This window comes from Anomaloglossus baeobatrachus, chromosome 2, assembly GCF_048569485.1.
Source record: "Anomaloglossus baeobatrachus isolate aAnoBae1 chromosome 2, aAnoBae1.hap1, whole genome shotgun sequence".
NCBI classification, from domain to species: domain Eukaryota; kingdom Metazoa; phylum Chordata; class Amphibia; order Anura; family Aromobatidae; genus Anomaloglossus; species Anomaloglossus baeobatrachus.
In genome coordinates this window covers 348,860,733-348,877,982 of record NC_134354.1, presented here as the reverse complement: position 1 = coordinate 348,877,982, position 17,250 = coordinate 348,860,733, and the positions used below count along the sequence as shown (strand labels likewise).

At 45.2% G+C, this 17,250-nt stretch overlaps 1 protein-coding gene across 1 annotated transcript in view; it reads left to right on the top strand.

Moving 5' to 3' along the window:
• The window catches only part of MECR (mitochondrial trans-2-enoyl-CoA reductase), an 83,110-nt gene that overhangs the window by 35,587 nt on the left and 30,273 nt on the right, over nt 1-17,250 (top strand). The window contains exons 3-6 of the mRNA XM_075335996.1: nt 1,229-1,360; nt 11,688-11,831; nt 11,918-12,020; nt 12,102-12,204. Coding sequence (XP_075192111.1) covers nt 1,229-1,360; nt 11,688-11,831; nt 11,918-12,020; nt 12,102-12,204 — 482 coding nt within the window. The remainder of the gene's footprint in view (nt 1-1,228; nt 1,361-11,687; nt 11,832-11,917; nt 12,021-12,101; nt 12,205-17,250) is intronic.

Here is a 17,250-nt window from a genome sequence, read left to right as displayed (position 1 = left end):
GGAAAATGAAAAAAAAATTGCTGTAAAAATGCAGTGGCATTTTCGGTGAATAATATTAACTTTATTAACCATGTATTGTAGACAACGCACACATGCAATCCGCACCCAAAAGAAGTGACAAATGCAGAAGAATGGGCGTTTTGAACACAGAATTTTTACTGACTCGGGCAGGTTTTGACTGCAGAAAAAAAAAAATGTAGCAAAAATGCTGCATGTGAACATAGCCTAAGGGGCACTTTGCACACTACGATGTCGCAAGTCGATGCTTGCGATGCCGAGCGTGATAGTCCCCGCCCCCGTCGCAGCTGCGGTATCTAGTGATAGCTGCCGTAGCGAACATTATTGCTACGGCAGCTTCACATGCACTCACCTGCCCTGCAACGTCGCTCTGGCCGGCGAACCGCCTCCTTATTAAGGGTGCGGGTCGTGCGGCGTCACAGCGACGTCACACGGCAGGCGACCAATAGAAGCGGAGGGCCGGAGATGAGCGGGACATAAACATCCCGCCCACCTCCTTCCTTCAGCATAGCCGGCATGAGCTGCGGGAAGCAGGTAAGGTGATGTTTCTCGCTCCTACGGCTTCACACACAGCGATGTGTGCTGCCGCAGGAGCGAGGAACAACATCGTACCGTCGCAGCAGCGTAATTATGGAATTCCCCGACACTACACCGATGATGCGATTACGACACTTTTTGCGCTCGTTAATCGTATCATCTAGGATTTACACACTACGATGTCGAGAGCGACGCCGGAAGTGCGTCACTTTCGACATGACCCCACCGACATCGCACCTGCAATGTCGTAGTGTGCAAAGTGCCCCTTAACCTTACATATTTAAAGGCTGTTTTAGAGGCCGGTGACCCTGCGGTTCTGGTGACTGGTTTCTCCCTGCATGTGTGTTTAGGGAGAGACCTGTCACTCAAGCGGAGCGAGGCTGGGCGAAGCAGTGAGGAATAGAACTTTTTGACCAGTCACTTGAGTGTGGTCCTCTGTAGGCTTTTATTGTATGTTTTCCCTGTAATGACAGTTAGGGTGTCTCATAACATGCTGCCCGTGGTTCAGGCAGCATAAATCAGCTGTCAGGTTCTCGTTAACTTGTTGTGGGGGATCAGTACACCAAGACCATCCTTTTTACAGTTTGTGTGAAAAGACTACTTTTTTTTTTTTTTTTTAAATGAATAAAAATTTGAAGGATTGAACTTAATATTTTGGTGTTGTCTTCTGCAGGGACCTATGCACTTCTGCCTCCGCTTCCATCAGTAGGGGGAAATGAAGGCGTAGGTGTGGTAGCTGAAGTTGGAAATCATGTATCGTCACTGCGACCGGGTGATTGGGTGATTCCAGTGGATGCCGGTCTAGGTAGGAAAGAAGAGCAAACACCAAATACTACAATACAAGTCACCGTTCTTTGCTTTTTGTAATAACATGAATTGCTTTTTTACCTCTATAATGTTATCAAACCTTTTCATGCGTAGAAAGACCAAGACCAAACAAGGGTTTTCCAAGTGTATTGACAGAGCAGTGTACCACTCTCTATCTGTCCTTAGTAATTTCTTCCTTTGCCTATAATGCCTATATGAAAAGGCTTGTTAAAGGGCCATTGTTGACTTTCCGAGCTTCACACCCAGTAATTGTAATGTAAATGATGCTTCTGAATCCATATTTCTAAACTTGTTGAAACAGATTTCAGTTAATCAATAGAACCATTTCCACACAGCAATCTAGATTAAAGTCAGTCTATCACCAGAATTAACAGTATGAATTGCATGCATTATTAAATAGATTTTTTTTAGGTCTGATGACCCTGGTATACTTACTTTTGCAATCCATGCCTGAATGGCTGTATGAACCTTTTTGAATGTTTGCACTCCATTCCTGCCCATCTAGCCTGATTGACAGCTTTTCAGTGTCCCTACTGCTGCTGTTGACTTCCCACACTGCTCAGTACAAGCTGCTGCCGTCAATCAGGCTGGATGAGCAAAGACTGAATATAATAGGGCTAATAAGCAATCTCATTCTATAGATAGACTCCTAAAATACTCCTTTTTAATATTGGGTTTATATGGTTCTGCTGACTTGAATTTTCAAAGTAAGTACATTTGCTTTGTTAGGTTGAAGATATCTATATAATACTATGTACCATTTGTGTTGGGAAATCTCCACCTCTGTGAAAAAGGATCCCACTCTGATTGGAGTAAGATTAACATAATCAGTGTCTTTCTCTGCTGGAGGAAAAAACGGTGCTGTGACCCTACTCTAGGCTAGGTCATCAATATCTGATGGGTGGGAGTACAACACTCTCAGCATCCCCACTGATTAGTTGTGCCTGGCAGCAGGCGGAAATGCTTACTTACGAAGCTGCCAACTCCGTCAACAGTATAGTGGCTGTGGCTTGATACTGCACACCCACCCTCTATTCATTCAAATAGGTGGTGGATGTGCAGCTCCACAACTGAGCACTTGGGCTGCCGCCAAAACAGCTTATCAGTGGGGGTGCCAAGTGTCAGTCACATCCCTATCCATCAGATATTTAAGAACTGTCGTAAGCATAATACATTGTTGTAAAAGTGCCGGACAACCAATTTAATGATGGATCCTATGTGATCTATATAAAAGTGTTTGTTATCATTGTAATCTTGGCTTATCTTAAAAGGGTGGTTCACCCATATTTTTTATTGTCTAGTTCAATATTATATTGAGAAACAATGTTTGTCTCAAATACCTTATGCTGGCAATAGTGTCTGTGAGAGGCGCTATTGCAGATTGCTGTTCACCGCTCCGGTGACATCACGTCAAGTTCCGCACACATCACATGCCTGCGGCCGGCTGCAGTCTTCCTGACTCACTGATCTGTGGGCGGTGTTTCACCGCTTGTCACAGCACAGCGCGTCTCCTGCTTGCAGCGTTCTGCTGTGAGGGAGCAGATGGGATGTGACGAGTGGTGAAACACCGCTCACAGCTCAGTGAGTCAGGAATATTGCAGCCAGCCGCAGGGATGTGATGTGTGCGGAACTTGACGTGACGCAGTTTGCTTTAAAGGGAAGGTGCCACCCCCCCAAAAAAAATGTAAACAATTGAAAAAATAAAAATTATTGATGGTGTAATGTAAAAACAATATATATATATACCATAAGTAGTTTTTAATTGAGTAAAATATGAAAAAGTAATTTAAAAAGCATTGATATATTTTCCACTTTAAAACATTAGGGGGAGCAGCTGCTGAAATGTGCCATGAAAACCTAAGTGTACACCTAGTCTGCATTACAACTGCGGTAAATGTGGGCAGGATCTGCTCATGTGTCTCACATCACTCGTCTCCTCCCCGTCTGGGCGTTTCCAAAAGAATAAGGAAGGGTGACGTTTAAGATCACAGTACATTAGTCATTTTGTTGGTGACTGCAAAGTGATATTGATATGTGGAAAAGTCACAGTGGACAGCTGGTAGCGCTGATTCTTTTAGTTGGTGCTGTTTGTCGTATCATACGTTGGATTAGATACTTGGACTGTATCACATGCTGCAGTTAGATAAGCGGACTGTAATACACTAGGATTACATACACACCACTGAGCACTGTATCACGTGATGAGATTAGATACTCCGTGTGACACCGGTCCATCCTCTCCTATGGGAGCAGTGATGTAATGTATGATCCCACTTTGTGCACTTCTATGGGACCAGTAGTTTAATGTGTCACCTGTTCCCCCAACTAGCTCCATCCATTTCTATGGGAGCAATAGTGTAATGAGACCCATGATGATGATAACGCATGATCAGTATTAGATACATGGCTTTTGGGGGACATCACAGATGGTGGGCATTAGATAAATGGCTTTGGAGGGGTATCACAGATGATCATTAGTAGATACATGGATCTGGGGTGTATCGCAGATGGTGGGCATTAGATACTCCTCAGAGCTGTGTATCACATGAGGCCATTAGATACACAGCTATGGTATGTCAGAGTATCCACCTGCAGAGGCTGTATATTGATATAGCAGAGCTGAGTCAGTGTTCAGAGCACAGCAGCCTGATGATTACATTGCTGTACTCTGAGCTGCAGGCTGACAGCGGTGATCAGCAGCCTGGTATTGCACTACTGATCCCAGGCTGCTGATCACTGCTCACCGCCGCAGATACTCACCTCCTGATATCATACTGGTCCTGTCTCCTCCTGTCCATGTCACTGCAAGCACTAAACACTGTGGGCGGTGACTGGGAAAGTGAAGCTTTCTGACAAGTTAAGGGTTACCATGTTTTTATTTATGTTGCTAGGAGCATTAAAGGGGTTGTCTAAGTTTGTGTTAAGTCTGCAGTCACGCTGTGTTACGCTTGCAGCGTAGCTATGGGCTTCACAAAAATGCTGCCAATCTCGTCCCCCACAGCTGTGACCTGGACAGCCCAGGGGGCGAGCCCTGATCACAGCAAGAGGCAGCCACAATGCAGGAGATGCGGTCAGACACTGGCCACATGCTCCTATGTCTAGGGCTGTGGTGTATCTAGGTTTTCCAGCACCCGGGGCAAGAATTCAGTTTGGCGCCCCCCCACCACCACCACCACTACGCGGTTTGGGTAGTCATCATGTTCATATGTGATTTGCGCACTTGCAGTCATGTGATGATGAGCTGCTCTTAAACATAGGAAGAAAAGCTATAGTAATTGTCACATGCAATATGAAAATCACATATGAGTGAAGTGGCCATGTGGTGACTGCTGCAACCAGCAAGCCGAGCTGAATCCTGACAGTGAGTATATTACATGCTGTTAGGATTGGGCATGCTACACTGCTGCATTTTATAATTAAAGGGCTTGTCCAGGTTTGAGATGAGAATCTGCAGTGACACTGTGACTACAGGCTTCTGAATTCTCACAGTGCACTCTGCACACTTTTAGGATTCTCCAGTGCTAGTGATGAAATTGGACAGTTATGTGAGCACAAGTATGCGATTTGTATATTTCCGGCCACATTCTGATTTGATGTGTCCGGCCTCCCTGAATTCATTTTACGTGAGCGAGTCCATGTATGTCTAGTCGGCACGTAACAACGTGTATGCAAATCACACACTTGCGGTTTTGTGACTTCCCACTCTCACTACCAGCACCGGAGAATCCTGACAGTGTGTCATGTGCGCATTGTGAGAATTCAGAAGTTTGCAATTACAGAGTAACACAGCGTGACTGCAGACTTAACACAAACTTAGACAACCCCTTTAATGCTCCTAGCAACATAAATAAAAACATGGTAACCCTTAACTTGTCAGACTGTACAATACTTTATTAAAGAGGTTGACCACTACTTTAACATTGATGGCATATCCTTAGGAGAGATCACCAATGTTTGGCCAGGGTCCGGCACCTGGCACCCCCACTGTTCTAGGTGCCGACAGCCGTGGTGGGTGACCGGAAGTGCTCAGTTACGGATCTGCTCTGATAGTGGCAGCAGCCTCCTCTTCAAATCAATGAGGAACATGGGCAGTACCCGGCCGCAGACATTATCCGATGGTGCAGATCCAGAAATAAGCATATTCTACAGATAGGTCATCAATGTTAAAGTAATCTTACAATTTATGAATTGTTACTTGTGTACAGGATCAGAACTAATAACAGCACCAGAAACCCCAGAGGTACAGAAATACATAATTAGAACCCCCATCAGTATAGAAACACAGCATCACAACCACCAGTAGAACAGAAATTCATCATCACCACCACCACCAGCAATATAGAACTTCATCAGAAATATCACCAGAACCACAAACAGTAAAGAAATTAATCATGAGAACCACCAGCAGTACAGCAATACATCCATATAACCCCATCAGTTCAGTCAGAAACACAGCATCAATAGAGAAATGCATCAGCAGAATCAAAATCAGTATATGGTACAGCAATTGTAATGTCAGGTCAGACCCATATACTGTACATTTGTATTGCATGAACCTACAACTTCCAGTACATTCTTAAAGGGAATCTGTCACCAGGTTTTTGCCACCTAATCTGAGAGCAGCATAATGTAGGGGCAGAGACACTGGTTCCAGCGATGTGTCACTTACTGAGCTGCTTAGTGTAATTTTGAAAAAGTCACTGTTTAATCAGTAGGAGATTATCATTAGAGGACTACTTGTCGAGATGCAGGTAGCTCAGCATATTCATGAGCTCTGTACAACTGCTTGATCTGCAGCAGAGAAAAATGTATTTTATCAAATTGATGGCAAACAGCTTGGTAAGTGACACATCGCTAGAATCAAGGTCTCTGTCTCTACATTATGCTACTCTCAGATGGGAGCAAAAACCTGATAACTCCCAATATCCTTACCTTTGTTAAAAGGAATCTGTTATCGGTCATCAGACTGCAGACCATACAGGAACCACAGTAAGGCCTCGGTTCCACTTGTGTTTTGCATGGACGAGTACAATCTGATAAAACATTGGATTGCACTTGCACCACTGTAAAACTATGGGGCAATAGACATGGACATCTGCGATTGATTTCTCATGGCATATCGACATGAGAAAAGAATTGCCGCATGCTGTGTTTGGCAGCGAGTCTCTCATCACTCGCACCCATACAAGTCTATGGGAGAGTGTGAAATATCGCACTGCAATCAGATGCCATCAGAGTGCAGTGCAATGTATGGAGAGACAGGCAGTGGAGGAGATGGGGAGAAAGTGCTCCTTCCCTCTTCTTCACAGATGTGATCCGATCTCAAAATCGGATCACAGTCACCTGACAGTCGGCTGACACTCGAAGCAGAATGGCAGCCGAGGGTCATTAGCATATCACATCAGATACTATCGCGTCTGAAGTGATACGCATTTGGAACAAAGGCATAATGATGAGAACTAGTCAGTATCACAAATAAACATTTTACATTCAGGTACCTTATACAGTCATATGAAAAAGTTTGGACACCCCTATTAATGTTAACCTTTTTTCTTTATAACAATTTGGGTTTTTGCAGCAGCTATTTCAGTTTCATATATCTAATAACTGATGAACTGAGTAATATTTCTGGATTGAAATGAGGTTTATTGTACTAACAGAAAATGTGCAATCCGCATTTAAACAAAATTTTACCGGTGCAAAAGTATGGGCACCCTTACCAATTTCTTGATTTGAACACTCCTAACTACTTTTTACTGACTTACTAAAGCACTAAATTGGTTTTGTAACCTCATTGAACTTTGAACTTCATAGCCAGGTGTATCCAATCATGAGAAAAGTTATTTAAGGTGGCCACTTGCAAGTTGTTCTCCTATTTGAATCTCCTATGAAGAGTGGCATCATGGGCTCCTCAAAACAACTCTCAAATGATCTGAATACAAAGATTATTCAACATAGTTGTTCAGGGGAAGGATACAAAAAGTTGTCTCAAAGATTTAAACTGTTTCCACTGTGAGGAACATAGAAAGGAAATGGAAGAACACAGGTACAGTTCTTGTTAAGCCCAGAAGTGGCAGGCCAAGAAAAATATCAGAAATGCAGAAAAGAAGAATGGTGAGAACAGTCAAGGACAATCCACAGACCACCTCCATAGACCTGCAGCATCATCTTGCTGCAGATGGTGTCAATGTGCATAGGTCAACAATACAGCGCACGTTGCACAAGGAGAAGCTGTATGGGAGAGTGATGCGAAAGAAGCCGTTTCTGCAAGCACGCCACAAAGAGTCGCCTGAGGTATGCAAAAGCACATTTGGACAAGCCAGTTACATTTTGGAAGAAGGTCCTGTGAACTGATGAAACAAAGATTCAGTTGTTTGGTCATACAAAAAGGCGTTATGCATGGAGGCAAAAAAAACACGACATTCCAAGAAAAGCACTTGCTACCCACAATAAAATTTGGTGGAGGTTCCATCATGCTTTGGGGCTGTGTGGCCAATGCCGGCACCGGGAATCTTGTTAAGGTTGAGGGTCGCATGGATTCAACTCAGTATCAGCAGATTCTTGACAATAATGTGCAAGAATCAGTGACGAAGTTGAAGTTATGCAGGGGATGGATATTTCAGCAAAACAATGATCCAAAACATCGCTCCAAATCTTCTCAGGCATTCATGCAGAGGAACAATTACAATGTTCTGGAATGGCCGTCCCAGTCCCCAGACCTGAATATCATTGAAAATCTGTGGGATTATTTTAAGCGTGCTGTCCATGCTCGGCGACCATCAAACTTAACTGAACTGGAATTGTTTTGTAAACAGGAATAGTCAAATATACCTTTATCCAGGATCCAGGAACTCCTTAAAAGCTACAGGAAGCGACTAGAGGCTGTTATTTTTGCAAAAGGAGGATCTACAAAATATTAATGTCACTTTTATGTTGAGGTGCCCATACTTTTGCACCGGTCAAATTTTGTTTAACTGCGGATTGCACATTTTCTGTTAGTACAATAAACCTCATTTCAATCCAGAAATATTACTCAGTCCATCAGTTATTAGATATATGAAACTGAAATAGCTGTTGCAAAAACCCAAATTGTTATAAAGAAAAAACGTTAACATTAACATGGGTGCCCAAACTTTTTTATATGACTGTAGATGACATTGTCTTGAATCAGAGTCGTTTCTTTATTTTCTTCTAGTCCAGACGCCATTATTACTTTTCACATCCACAGCTCGTCTCTGCAGACTTCCATCTTCTCCGGTCTTCTGCAGCACATCTCGGCATAATACACTTAAAAATAGCAGAATAATTAGAATACACCTATATGACAATATCCTATGTTCCCTAGGCTGTGCCCCAGAATAAATAATTGCCCCTCACTGTGTTCTCTGCACAAAATATGACCCACACACTGTCCCTCTTGTGGTATGTGCCTTCCACACTGCCCTGTCCTTTCCATACTGAGCCCACTCCTCACACTGTCCTCTCATACTATGTCCCCCTATACTGCCCAGTCGTTATACTGTGCACTCTTATCACACTCTCTCTCCTCACTATGTCCTCATACTGTACCCACAAGCTACCCCCTCTTCATACCGGGGTCGGGAGGATATCCCCACATACATAGCATCACCCCTTCCCCACATAGGTAACATTACCCACTTCCCCACCCAGCCCAACACAAGTAACTGTAACCCTTCCCCATGCAGCCCCCCGCATATAACATCATCCCCTTCACCACGTAGTCAGCCCCCCTGTCCGCAACATCACCTCCTTCACATTGCAGGCCCCCCAGCACGCACCAAGACTCCCTTCACCATGCAGCCCCCCACGCATGAAGCCCCCCCCAGCGCCTGTAACATCACCCCCTCTTTCCCCAAGCGAGTAACATTTCCACCTTTCCTGCACATCCTTCCAGTACGCAGCCCCAAACATACATCACCCTCTTCCTCATCCAGCCCCATGTATGTAAATATCCCCCCTTCCCCTGTACAATTCCCCAATATGCAGCCCCCATGAAGGAACATCCAGTTATCCTGGGCCCCCAAAGCACCACACACCACCTCCCATTACTCACCCTTAGACCCTCACTCCTTGGTGCAGCCCCTCAGTGTGATCTCTCCACAGCTCCTCATCTCCAGCAGCCACAGCACAACGCTGAGCACTGGATGATGGGAGCTGAGCTCCACACTGGAGGAGGAAGCCCCGCCCCTTCCAGTGACATCATCACCTCACAGGAGCACCTACATTCTAGCCACAGATGACTTTTATCTCCTGCTGTGGCTCCGCTGCCTGCACTGTGCAGCTGATAGCAGGATCGCTCCCTGCCAGCGCCTGACAGATGAGGGCAATCTGGCCATGGGCCCCCCGGAGCCTGGGGCCAAAAGCAGGCCAGATTGCCCCCATTACTGACTGCCCTGCATGATTACTAGCTTGCCCTGTAGTGTGATCAGCTGACCTGATCACACTACAGACGGAAGTTGGCGACGGCGGTCACTGCTTCAATTGTCCTCGTCTGAAAGATCGGAGGACAATTGATCAGTGGGTGGCACTTTCTCTTGACAGCTGGGACTCCGAATGGCCGGAGCCCAAAACGGGGCGGCAAAGTCAGTCGCCAGGGAGACTCTGAGAGACAGCGCCGCATCAGCTGGCCTGACTGCGCCCCTCTGACAGTTGCGCCCGGGGCAGATGCCCCGCCAGCCCTCTCCCGCCCCCCCCAGATACGCCTCTGGTCTAGGGGCCGCCATGTTTGAGGTGAGCAAGTGTCATGCTCAGACATTTAGGTTATGTTCACACGTTGAGTATTTGGTTGCAGAATTTTCTGCATCTCTTGGCAGGGAAAACACACCCAAAGCGCATGGTTTTGATGCGGTTTTGCATGCTTTTTTCAATTGAATTCAATAGGTGAACAAATGCTACAAAAACCCTGAAAGAACTGATATGTTCCAGGTTATTTTGTGCACCAAATCTGCAAGGAGAAAATACTCCACATGTGCACTAAACTTTAGGATTCTCATTGACTGTGCTGCCATCTGAATTTGCTTGCAGTTTTGTGACAAAATTACACTCAAAAACGCAATAAAACGCACTATGTGCACACAGCCTTACACACCAGCAAATGGCAGGCCCCATTAGCTGCAAAAAAAATAAATAAAAACAACTACGTTAATGTATTAAGCATTGTATTAGATAGTAATAATTTGTAATAAAAAAAAAAATCATGGCACCTTCCCTTTACAGAAATAGTGTTATTTATTCACCCTCCCTGGGCCCATTGCGGAGTCTCTAGCACTGCTATCGGTGTCTCTTATTGTCTGCAGCACTGACGTTACAGTGACAGCGCTGCAGACAGCTTGTATCGTCAGCTTTGGCAGAGCTCTCTGATCAGCAACTGAGGACTCTACACTGGACCCAGGGAGGGTGAGAAATGCACAGTTTGCTTAAAAAAACAATTGCAGCCAGAAGATACGGGTTTTCCAAAACTGGAAAACCGCTTTCGATTTCCAGTGCCACCACCCTGGTGGTCCCTGCTGGGAGCAGAAGTGTTCTCATCTTGTTCATCAGTCATCTGATGGCGACAGGAGCCTATTACTGACCTCAACTGTGATGTATGGAACGTTCCAGAAGAGAGAAATCTGTGTTGGTTTAAAAAGTATACTGTAATACCATTGTAGATGTCTCACCAAGAAAGGGAAAAGCATTGATCCTGAGGATAGAAGAATTTACAAGTGTGATGATGAGGAAGATATTGTGATTTTAAGACATGCTGTTTCTACCTTTAGTCTGCCCACGTGGTCAGCCATAGATCCCTGTGCCACTTTGTGTGTAGGTGTTATTGAGATACATCTAAGTGTCCCTTCTTCCACTCAGGTAAGCCCCATTGACATCTTAGTGATACATTTTCTGCATCGGTGGAGGAAGGGCATGTGTTGGATTTCTTGTGAGCATTGTATCCAATGAGCCTGAGGCCATGAAATATTCGCACTATTTCACAGCCACGTCATTGGAACCTGGTACTGATACCGAAATGGCTGCATGTGTTCACCGCTCCAACAACTTAGTTTTCTGCTAAGTTGTAGACGCCATACCGATATGCCAGGCCCAGTGATCCGGAAGGAGGCATATTTTTACTGTCTACCAGTCATGTCTTGCTGCACACATACAGCTTTTACACATTTCGTTCAGTCTATATTCTATTATTCATTCATTTTTGTTTTATTAAATGTCACATTGCAAAGAAATTGGTGAAGAATTCATGAAGAAAAATAGTTTCTTGTTATAACTTTTGATATCATATTGATTCACAGGCACCTGGCGTACAGAGGGCTTATTCAGTGAGCAGGCCCTGGTGCGAGTCCAAAGTGACATATCTGTGGTGGGCGCAGCAACCTTGAGTGTGAACCCATGCACGGCGTACAGGCTGCTGTCTGATTATGAGACTCTTCGGCCAGGTAAAAAGCAATGAGCTGGATATATTTGCAACAACCAACTAAAGAATGCTTTTCCCATTCACCCCTACTTATGCCTTCCACTACAGGGGACACGGTAATACAGAATGCAAGCAACAGCGGCGTTGGTCAAGCTGTTATACAGATTGCATCTTCTCTGGGCATTACTACTATTAATGTTGTGCGAGACAGGTGTGTTTATAAATATACTTTACTATATATAATGTATATAAAGTAAATGATGAGCACAATTAACCCATTAAATATGTGCAGGCCGAATCTCCAAAGCTTGGTGGAGAGACTTCAGGAATTAGGAGCCGACCATGTGATCACCGAAGAACAACTGCGCAAGCCAGAGATGAAAGATCTGTTTAAGGTAAGAGAAACCTCCGGATCTGCTCTGGAGACGGCCACATAACTTACATTGAATACTTGATTTGGGTGGGATCTGCTGACCATCTAATGTGTATAGGGGCATTCCTACTCTAAGGACTTGTTTAGACAACCGTATAAATCAGACGTGTGCTATCTGTTTTTTTGGGGGGAGTTGCCATCGGTTAGCACAGTGACCCATGCTACTCAGTGAGGTAGTGCATATAACCAAATTTATTCACTAATAGAATCTGTTTGAAAAAAAATCATAGCATGCTTCGATTTCACTATGAAATCAAATGAGACTTAAGTCTATGGCTGCGAGAAGCAAATCAGATGCCACAGTATGGAATCTTATTTTTACAGATACATTACAATTCTGTAGCATAGTACAGTGTAAATGGTCCTGTAAATGATACAGTGGGCACGGAAAGTATTCAGACCCTTTTAAATTTTTCACTTTGTTTCATTGCAGCCATTTGGTAAATTCAAAAAAGTTCATTTTTTTCTCATTAATGTACACTCTGCATCTGCACCCTATCTTGACAGAAAAAAACACAAATGTAGAAATTTTTGCAAATTTATTAAACAAGAAAAATTGAAATATCACATGGTCATAAGTAGTGCTGAGCGGGCCCGGACTGTAAATGTCCGGATCCGCGCAGTTCCAGCACTATTTCCGGGCCCGATCCGGGCACGGGATTCCGGCTGCACGATCCGGAACCGGCAATTAATAAAAAATGAAAAAAAAACAAATAAATGAGCGTTTCATACTTACCGAGACTGTCATGGCGGCACACTGCTTCCGGGTCGCGCTTTCACTTCCTGTGCTGTGCACGCAATCACACAGCTTTCCGTGTTTTCCCCGCCCACTGGCCGTCCTCTCAGCTGTAATTGGTTGCAGGATGACGCGCCCCCCAGCCTGTGACAGCTTTGCCGTGCAGTCATCGCTTATCATGGTCAGTACTACGCTGCACTCAGAGCGGGCAGCTGTGCTCTATGGCTGCTCGCTGTGACATGTAGCAGAGCTGGATGTGTCTTCGCTGGATCTTGTGTGGATTACGTCTGAGCTGCAGGGTGTTGGGATAGTAAAGTGGTGAAGGAGGAGGCTGCATTTGTATCTTATTCCAAATAAAGGATTTCTCTGTGTCTTGTTTATTTACTGTAATTTACAGGTTTGTGATGCGAGTATCTCACAGACGCCCGTGCGATCACAAACCTGGGGTTTAATAGCAGCCATGCGCTGTTATTAACCCTTGCTATTACCTTGATTGCCACCGCACCAGGGCAATCAAGATGAGCCGATATCGCCTCGGAATGGTCACATCTAACAGATGCGGCTATACCGGGCGGCTGCGGGCTGAGGATATACCAGCCCCCGGCCGGCGTTATCATGGCTGGGGATGAAAATTGGGGGGGACCGCACGTCGTTTTTTTTTTTTAATTATTTATGTAAATTAAAAAAAAACGCATGCGGTTTATCTTAGGCAGCAGTCACACTTGCGAGGGACTTCTACGAGTCTGACATCGCAGCACAGCCGCACACACATCTGACAGGAGCGTGCATGTGTTTCTAGGTACATGCACGCTCATGTTCAGACAGCAGCAGGCTGTGCGGTATGATGTCATGTCAGACCCGCACAAGTCTGACAGCGCATCACCCACACACACTTCTGACATGAGCGTGCATGTGTTGTTTCTAGGTACATGCACGCTCATGTTCAGACAGCAGCAGGCTGTGCCGGGTGATGTCAGACCCGCACGAGTCTGACAGCGCATCACGGGCACAGCTGCACACTTCTGACAGGAGCGTGCATGTGTGTGCAACTTTTTCCCACATCTGCATCTCCTGGCAAAAAAACAGCCAAAAACCAGCAGTATGAAAACCATTTCATTACCGTTTTCTGCCAGGAGATGCACATTTTTGGTGAAGTAATACACCAAAATCCTGCACCAAATTTGCACCTCCTGGCACAAGACCGCAGATAAACAGTGTCTAAATGTTTGTTTCTTTTTAATTTTTGGACCAAGGGATGTAAATTGTGTGATTATTACAATTTTACACCATATTCCGGCACCCAATCTATACCTCCTGGCAAAAAAAACGCTGCAAAAATCACGGGAAAATAACCGCGTCAAAAAAATGCGCCAAAACACCACGGTTTTTTGCCACGAGGTCTAGATTGGATGCAGGAATATGGTGTAAAAATCTCAGCATCAAATTTGCATCCCTTAGCCCCCAAAAATAAAAAAAAAAATTAAAAAAATTCTGCCACAGGTGGAAATTTGGTGCTGAAAGCTGGTGCAGATGATTTCAGCACCAAATGTGCACCTCTTGGCAAAAAACCGCAGCAAAAATCGCGGAAAAATAACCGCGGCAAAACAATTGCGTCAAAACACCGCGTTTTTTTGCCAGGAGGTGTAGATTGGATGCAGGAATTGGGTATAAAAATTTCAGCACAATATCTGCATCTCTTGGCAAAAAAAACTGCGATTTTTCTGCTAGGAGATGCAGGTCTGTGTACTCAGTGACCTCCACCTGAGGTCAGGTTACCTGCGATCACAGATGAAGGACCGTGGGAACCTCCAGCTGTGACCGCAAATGACCTGAGTGACGTCACCGCTCAATGCGCAGCTCATTCATTCTCTGGAGCTCGCGGAAAGCGGTCGGTCGTGCTGCTCTCTGTGATATTCAGATGTAGCAGAGCTGAAGCGGCGTGGGACTTCTCCTGTGAATTACGTCGGAGCTGCAGGGTGTTTGGGGTTAATAGAGAGGAGAAGCAGGGTGTGTTTTGTACTTTATTTCAAATAAAGGATTGTTCTCTGTGTCTGTGTTTATTTACTGTCACTTACAGGTTTGTGTGATGCAGGCATCTGATAGACGCCTGTGCCATTACACAAACCTAGGGTTTAGCAGCAGCCGTGCGCCGCTGCTAATCCTGCTATTACCCCGACTGGCACCGCATCACGCCAGCGGGAAGAGCCAGTAGCGCACACCAGTATGGTCACATCTAATAGATGCGGCATTACCGGACGGCTGCGAGCTGAGGATATACCAGCCCCCGGCCGGCGTTTTCTTGGCTGGGGATGAAAATAGGGGGAACTGCACGTCCTTTTTTTTTTTTTTTTTTTTTTTTTTTAACTTTCACCAGAATCACACATGCGAGGGGCTCACGCGAGTCTGCCATGGCAGCACCCGGCAAAGCCTCGCACGTGTGACTCTGGGCACTGTATATACAGCACAGATACAGCGCGACAGCGGGGGCTGCAGCCGCGCGCTATACCTGTGCTGCCGAGTGTTTACCACCGTGAACTGACCGACAGACTGTACTGCTTTCCCCGCCCACCGGCCATCCTGGCGCCTGTGATTGGTTGCAGTTAGTTGATACGCTGCCACTCAGGGTGGGGGCGTGTCTACCTGCAACCAATGCGAGCCGGTGGGCGGGGAAAACAATGAATATTGAATTGTCGGCTCCAGAAGGTAACAGCGTGACCCGGAAGGAGTGTGCCGCCATGACAGCGCCTTGGTGAGTATGCCGCGCTCGCTCCTAGCCCCCTAGTCCCTCAACAAATGTTTTTAACCTCCAGATTCCGGTCCCCATTGACTTTTATGGGCACTGGATTCCGGAGCGGATCGGACTTATTTTTAAGTCTGTTAATGATTTGCCAGCTCCGGATTATTGGCATCCCGCTCAACTCTAGTCATAAGTATTCAAACCCTTTGCTCAGACACTCATATTTAAGTCACATGCTGTCCATTTCCTTGTTATCCTCCTTGAGATGGTTCTACTCCTTCATTGGAGTCTAGCTGTATTTAATTAAACTGATAGGACGTGATTTGAAAAGGCACACACCTGTCTATATAAGACTTCACAGCTCACAGTGCATGTCAGACCAAATGAGAATCATGAGGTCAAAAGAACTGCCCAAGGAGCTCAGAGACAGAATTGTGGTAAGGCACAGATCTGGCCAAGATTACAAAAGACTTTTTGCAGCACTCAATGTTCCTAAGAGCACAGTGGCATAATCTTTAAATGGAAGAAGTTTGGGACCACCAGAACTCTTCCTAGACCTGGCCGTCCAGCCAAACTGAGCAATCGTGGGAGAAAAGCCTTGGTGAGAGAGGTAAAGATAAACCCCAAGATCACTGTGGCTGAGCTCCAGAGATACAGTAGGGAGATGGGAGAAAGTTCCATAAAGTCAACTATCACTGCAGCCCTCCACCAGGCAGGTCCTTATGGCAGAGTGGCCTGGACGGAAGTCTCTCCTCAGTGCAAGACATATAAAAGCCCGTATAGCGTTTGCAAAAAACACATGAAGGATTCCCAGACTATGAGAAATAAGATTCTGTGGTCTGATGAGACGAAGATGGTACTGGATTTTGGTGATAATTCTAAGCGGCTTGTGTGTTGAAAACCAGGCACTGCTCATCACCTGCCAAAACAATCCCAACAGGGAACCATGGTGGTGGCAGCATCGTGCTATCGGGTTGTTTTAAGCTGCAGGGACAGGACGACTGGTTGCAATTGAAGGAAAGATAAATGCGACCAGGTACAGAGATCCTGGAAGAAAACCTCTTCCAGAGTGCTCTGGACCTCAGACTTGGAGAAAGGTTCACCTTCCAACAAGACAATGACCCTAAGCACACAGCTAAAATAACAAAGGAGTGGCTTCAGAACAACCCTGTGACAATTCTTGACCGCCCAGCCAGAGCCCTGACCTAAACCCAATTAAGCATCTCTGGAGAGACCTGAAAATGGCTGTCCACCAACATTCCCTGTTGCATCATTCCCAAGAAGACTCATGCCTGAACAAGCTCAAAAGGGTGCTTCTACTCAATACTGAACAAAGGGTCTGATTACTTATGACCATATCTACATTTCTTTTTTTTTTTCTGTCAAGATGAGATGCAGTGTGTACATTTAATGAGAAAATAAATTAGCTTTTTTGAATTTACCAAATGGCTGCAATGAAACAAAGAGTGAAAAATGGAAATGGGTCTGAATACTTTCTGTACACACTGTAAATGATCAATAGCTACTGAGTAAAA